Source organism: Galleria mellonella, unplaced genomic scaffold (assembly GCF_026898425.1).
Source record: "Galleria mellonella isolate WM207_F2 unplaced genomic scaffold, CSIRO_AGI_GalMel_v1 utg32, whole genome shotgun sequence".
Taxonomy (NCBI): domain Eukaryota; kingdom Metazoa; phylum Arthropoda; class Insecta; order Lepidoptera; family Pyralidae; genus Galleria; species Galleria mellonella.
In genome coordinates, this window is record NW_026442075.1 from 1,536,875 (window position 1) to 1,543,925 (window position 7,051).

Consider the following 7,051-nt stretch of genomic DNA (forward strand, 5'->3'; position numbering starts at 1 on the left):
AAACATTAGGTTCATACAGGGCGATTAACTTTTCATGTTTTGAGGTAAAATTTATGTATTGTTTTTCTAGAATCTGAAGTCTTGTTTCTAAATAGTTTTCATTTATTCTATCCCTCGGCGCTTTTTTAAAATTTAATCTTGCTTTTTCTATTTGAATTTTAATATCTTCTAAAACTCGTAGGTTTGCATCCATTTTCAATAAATTTTCTAAGTTTCAATATTTAAACGATGAATATTCTCTAAGTCGAATGTCAAATTGTACTCACAGTTTTCCTTGAAACTACTACAGAGACTGACACACTGCTGCAATTGATACTTGAAACCCACTCGATGATAGCAGCGGAGTCTCCGTCCTCAGCCGTCGCAATATTTCTTACCGTTTTGCAATTGAATACCACAGCTCATCACAGAACTTAAAACGATAGCAATTAAATCATCCGTTCGGCTCGTAGGACCAAAATGTATATGCTATAAATGTATTTTTATCTATTTTAAATAAAAATCTGCATATTAATCAAAGTTTTCATTTTTTTTTTCTTTTTTTTTTTATCGAAGATTGCATTTTTTCCATATTGACAATTTTAATATTATTTTTAATTTTACATAAACTGTCAAAAACAATGTTTCATACAAAAACAGTAAAGAGGTTGCATTACTTAAATATAATTGCTCTTAACAGTACATAAACGCTGATTTTGTATGTTTTTGATGTTTAACTTTTTCCACAGAAAGTATATGATCCACCTATTTGTTTTATTTGAATTCTTTCGTAATTCTACATTACCTCGCCCTGTAGATAAGGGAGAAGCGAATCCATCGATGAGACAGTAGCGTCGGATGTCTCATTTCAACTCATGGACTCTCTTTCAACAACGATTCCATCGACGGATTCGCTTGTCACTTCTCAAGGGAAGCTTCAAATAAGGAAGAGAGTTTCAAATACTCAAATTCACTACCAGGCCTTCTGGACAAGAATGAATGCACAATAGACAAGTTATGAAGTGGATGAAGCAAGAGATATATGCAATGACCTTTAGCATTAACTGCTTCTATGTCTATTTCGGAGATAGCAATTTAACTATATTTATATTAAACTAGTTTTTTGCCCGTAATTGTGTATGCGTGGATTTGAACTGTAGGAAAACCAATGTAATAGATAACTTCTGGTACGAAATACTAAATACTCTGTGACTATATTTGAATTTTTCATGAATTACATTATTTTGGCTTTTATCTGTTAAAAAATTAAAAGTATTTTTTTTATTGTCCACAGGTGGTCGAAGATTGGAAGTTCATGTCTATGGTTCTGGACCGTTTCTTTTTATGGCTCTTCACCATTGCCTGCTTCGTTGGCACTTTCGGTATCATTTTCCAATCTCCATCCCTCTACGATACGAGGGTACCAGTGGACCAGCAGATATCTTCAATTCCCATGAGGAAGAATAACTTCTTTTATCCCAAAGACGTCGAGACCTATGGTATTGTAAGTTAATTTTGTAAAAAATGGAAATTTTTAATAGAGTTTATAATATCATAGTTTATGACAAGTGGTGTATCAGTTTAATTCTAATAGATGTTTTTTTAATGGATGATAATGGAATGGTATCCTCGCCTACGCTAATGGTATATGCTGGCGGGGTACCAGTGAGAGATGATAGGTGAGATGACAAAGCAGGTCAGTTAGCCCATCGTGATGAATACGCCTGGAATTCAGCACGATGATTTTCAGGAGAGACCATGAGAGTTCACAGAGAGAAATGGGACTGGTAGTCCGCATTACTAATAATCTCTTCCCCCTCCGCCCTCCCCCTAATAGATGTTAGCACATCTTACAAATATAGTAAAATTGTAACAAGACGATCTCTGTACATGAAAGACATTTAAGAAAAATTTATACGAGAGGGTCTTAATAAGACCGATACATGTCAGAATAATAATTTCTAGAATTTTTGTCTTTTTGTCTGTCTGTGTGTTTGTTCAGGTATAGCGTAAAAAACTACTAATACATAAACACCCAATTAGATGTAGTTTTCACAGTTACGTTCCTAAAGATCTAACTTAAAATGTGGTGTATATTTTATCTTAATACATTATTTAGAAGTATTTAAATTTTAATATCTTTCCACTTTTAAAATCCAAGCGTATTCAAGTAGTGGGAGAAAACGAGGAATACCATTTATATATATATATATATACCATGGGAATTTATAATTATATGTATAATTTATAATTACATATTAATGGAAAACAGTATCTTCGAATATTTCGTTTTATTGTATGTACCGAAATTAAATTGGAAAATGCTGAGTCTATTATGCCTTTGTGTCATATCTAAAATCTATATATAATGGAAGGAATATTTCCTGAAAAGCTCAAAATACACAGTCGTTACACATAAATTAATGGAAAATAATATCTTGCAATATTCAGTTCTATTGTCATTAAGATTTCGATTCAATTTTGCGTAAATTGATTATGAATTAAGCCAATGTAGTGTATTTTGAATTTAATAAAACAAGTTTTGTTTGAATTACCACAGTAAAACTTTATAAAGAAAGAATTTATTCATAGAATCATGCGACTCACACAGTAGTATAAATAAAAAAAAACTTATATAACAATATGACAATATAATATAACTAATATAACAATATAATAAAAAAATAAAACCTAAAATAAACAGCAAAAAATAATAATAAGTGCAAGTGTATACTTGTGTGCGTGTGTGTGTCGCAATGTTCTGTGAAATAGGTCTACGCTCAGCATATTTGCATCAACGTTTGAAGCGTTAAAGCGCTGTTTTAAAGCATAAACGATTATAAATGAAATTGGTAACAAATTGAAACATACAATCAATTCATTGATATTTGATTTGTATTACTGTTGGATATCAATAGACAATCAGAGGGAGACTTTGTACAAAAGTCGTTTGCTTTGGTACCTCTGTCCTGTTCGTGTTTCAATCGTTAAGCAGTTGTGTTTGTATGGCTGTTGTTCGGTTTGAAGGGTGAGATATGGCAGTGAATTTACAGGGTACAGAGGAATAACACCTGAGTTCTCAGGAATGGCAACGCATGGGGGTATCGTGGGCGAAATAGTATACTCTGTTATGTGCATGGTACTGCTCATGTTTATAGACGACAGTTACTGCTTTCCATCAGGTGGGCCGTCAGCTTGTTTGCCATTATAAGTTGCATAAAAAAAGTAATTATGATCGAGTCATTTATTACTTTGTTTATATTTTCATTAAAATCAATTCAAACAGACAAGATTATAATATCTTTCAATACAGCGATTAGTAGATTTTAAAGATGGAAGTTAGGATATCAATAAAATTATGAATACTGGAGAATTACTATCAATTACTTGATAATTATCAACTAATAACTACCGCTTGTACAATGGATTGTGCTCTGAGGAATTATTCAATATGATGCCTACGACCACTTTCTATCGTACGGCTCGCCATCGACAGGGAGTTCACCCTCATACCTTACAGCCAAGCTTGGTCGCGTACAACGCGGTTTCAGAGATGGTTTTTCCCACGTACACTCAGGTTATGAAATGAACTCCCTGCCGAGGTTTTCCCAAGAGACTACAGCATGGGGCTCTTCAAAAGGGGGGTAAAAAGGTTTCTTCAGGGTCGGCAACGCGCGCGTAATACCTCTGGTATTGCAGACGTTCATAGGCTACGGTAACCGCTTACCATCAGGTGAGCCGTATGCTTGTTTGCCATATCAGTGGTATAAAAAAAATAATGTAATCGCTATTCAATTAACATTGAATAAGTATTAGGTAGTGTTATGTATACACAATTTATTTGACACACATTACCTGTATCCACAAAACAATCATCCAGACTCCAAGCGTTGTAAAAGTACTTCGAGCTAAATAATATTATTCCCGAGACCGGCTTATTTATATTAACAATAAAAATAAATGTTCGGAATAGAAGACGATGTTTAAATATTACAAGGAAAAAAAAACGAATCCGCTTTTTTCCTCCTCCAGTTAAATGAGGCAAGTATTTGGCGGAGAGGAAAATTCTTTACAGTGAAACGTGAAACAATAAGGGAACATTGATCTTATTATGCATTTAACTATATGTTTGTTATTATTATGTACTGAAATAAAGTTTGTTTTCTTTATTCAAATGGTTATATTTATATGAATAGATTACGTTTAAAAAATAAAATAACAAATTTTAAGCTACATTATAGGATAACCTCAAAGTTAAGTAACTAATTACTTTTATAAGTATATAAAACATACATTATATATTTAGCTTTTAGTGATTTAAAATTAATATTATATAAATGCAGATAAATAGAGAATGTTTTAAAAACAATTAATTAATTAATCAAATGTTAATTATTAAGGTATTAATATAAAGGGCTGTGAATTTAAGTTTTTAAAAGGTTTTATAAATTAGTGAGTAAGATTTAGTATAGTGCATGTACCTACAATAAACATTACCTATGGATATACACAGGAATTTCGTGCACAATAAATTTTATGTCTATCATATGTTTCTTTCATTTCATTATCACAACTAATGTCTATTTCCATACATACACATCAAGATGTATGAGACACTTTAGTTACCTATCTTTATTATTTGGATACTTGAGATTGAATAGATGTTTTTGAGTACCAAGTAAGTGACTTGTTGGGTTTTAGGGTATCTTCAGGATTTTAAAAATTTCTGTATTTTCCAGGATAATATCTAATTAAAGAATTAAATATATTATCCTGGGAAATAATGTTTATATTTACAGAAAAATCTACTTTTTATGAATTATATTAAGATTCATTTTGTAAAACCCGTCGGTTGTAACAGGTCCCTCGCGCTGGGAGCGTGATATTAACAGACTAGGAGAATTTTATCGTTGGGTTAAACAAAATTAATCGTATTGTATATAATTAATTAATCTAAAGAAGGGTGAATGACCCCCAATATTATGCTTTATTCTTTATATTTTTTAATGAAATATATTAAAGTATAATGGTACCTATTATGCTCATATACCGTTAAATTAAGAAAAATATATTCACAGGCACATTTCAAAAGGATAATTACGTATAAGGTTTTTGGTCGGATAAACTTCGTAATTGAGAAAATCTGAAATCTGAGAGTAGGTATTTTATTGTATATTATGAAACGTCAAAGTGTATTAAAATTTTATTGTGAATAATAATATCAAAGTAGTTTTTTTTTTAATGGGTGATAATGGAATGGTAACCCTAGCTATAGGTAGCGCTATCGATATACACCGGCGGGACACCAGTGAAGAATGATAGGTGAGGATGAAGTAGGTCAGTTAGCCCATCGTGACAAATTCAACAAGAATTGTTCACGATGGTTCCAAGGGCAACCACGTGGAGGTCGACCTAGTAGAGCATGTTGCTAGCAATGGGGCTGTCAAACTCCATCGCTAACAATCCGTTTCCCCCCAATATCAAAGTAGTTACTTATTTTCAAAATCTGATGATAATAATGTATTAAGAATATAAATATTATAACTTATTTATACTAATGATCCATTTCGGCTTAGCATGGTTATTTGAAAATAAAATACAGCTTCTTCAACAAACAGAAGTTTGTGAAGCAGCAGCAGAAGTTTAACTTCAATTACAAAATTAATAAAAAACCAAAATGTAAATAAACTTCTTCAAATGTAAAAAAAAAAATGTTAAAGATATTGCGTTATATACACAGAAAAAAAAAACATACAGAAGTCTACTTTAGGAACGAATTAAAAAATAGGAAGATAAAAACAAGTAATTATAAGAAACTTAATGTAAAATACTTTTAGGTAGTCAGCTAAATTACACTTAGTTATGTTATATTCAAATTTACCTCCAATTAGATCCAAATTTATCTGCCCAACAGGTTTAGCTGAAAGCTTAAAATTATCTCAATATTTTACTAAATTACTAGAAACCAACATAAAGTACACGAGGACAATTTTTCACTAATCTAGTTAACGAAGTACCTCTCTATAATATCAAGTATAACTAAAAAGGTCGGCCATTTTCGTTGTTTGACATGAGAACGCTTGGCATTTAGAGTGAGCACGTTTTATTCATGGCAATTTTGGTTTTATAAGAATTTCACCATTAAATTTATCTAATTAAGTTGAAAGCTTCATGATTTAGAGGCTATATAAAATGAAGTCGTAATTGGTAAAAGAAAAATGTAGGCAATTAACAATTTTAGAGGCCAATTAGATTGGTTCTCAATAAGCTTTTATCGTAAATTTTATGACAAAAGTTAGAAAAAAAATCCTATTTATTCTGCTATTTTTATTAAGTACTTGATAGGTTTATAAATAAAAAAAAAAAATATGGAAGATTGTTGTTTGTTCTATCCCTCAACAACACAATTTTTTTTAAGAAATGAATTTAAATAAAAGGTGTATAGACTATATTTGGAATTAATAAATAATAATTAGTCACATGAGAGAAAAGACTCTTGTTAATGCTAGTTTTTAGATAGATATCAGCACTTAATTAAAAAAAAACACATTAATACGAAGTTTACGAATTCTATATTACTTAAATCTGACTCTTAATTAATACTAATTGAAAATTTAAATAACCGAGGAATGGTTATTAGATCAATGAAGACTACAAATCAAAATGTATTATGTTTATAATTTGCTCAATATTAGAAATATACCTAATTGCAGAGATACGCTTGCTTGTTCAGGCGAATGGAAGAAAATCCTAATTACATTGACAGAGGGAGACTTTGTACAAAAGTCGAATGCTTGGGTACCTCTGTCCCATTCGTGTTTCAACCGTGAAGCAGTTGTGTCGCGTGAAATTACTGGGTACAGAGGAATAACACCCGAGTCCTCAGGAATGGCAATGCATGGGGGGTATCATGGGCAAAACAGTATACTCTGTTATCTCATGTCTATAGGCGACGGTTATCACTTTCTATCAGGTGGACCGTCAGCTTGTTTGCCATTGTAAGTTGTATAAAAAAAAGATCACAGAGTATAAGAAACATATCGATAGATATCCTGGTCATTAGAAATGAATT

The 7,051-nt window shown here is 31.4% G+C and overlaps 1 protein-coding gene across 5 annotated transcripts in view; it reads left to right on the forward strand.

Moving 5' to 3' along the window:
* LOC113523148 (acetylcholine receptor subunit beta-like 2) overlaps positions 1-7,051 on the forward strand; it is a 111,784-nt gene that overhangs the window by 70,073 nt on the left and 34,660 nt on the right. For 3 of the 5 annotated variants that reach the window (XM_052896281.1, XM_052896280.1, XM_052896279.1), the window contains one exon: positions 1,274-4,525. In XM_052896281.1, coding sequence (XP_052752241.1) covers positions 1,274-1,492 — 219 coding nt within the window. In that variant the 3' untranslated portion in view covers positions 1,493-4,525. Of the gene's footprint in view, positions 1-1,273; positions 4,526-7,051 lie in introns of those variants that run through there. The other 2 variants (XM_052896278.1, XM_052896276.1) reach the window with 1 other exon arrangement.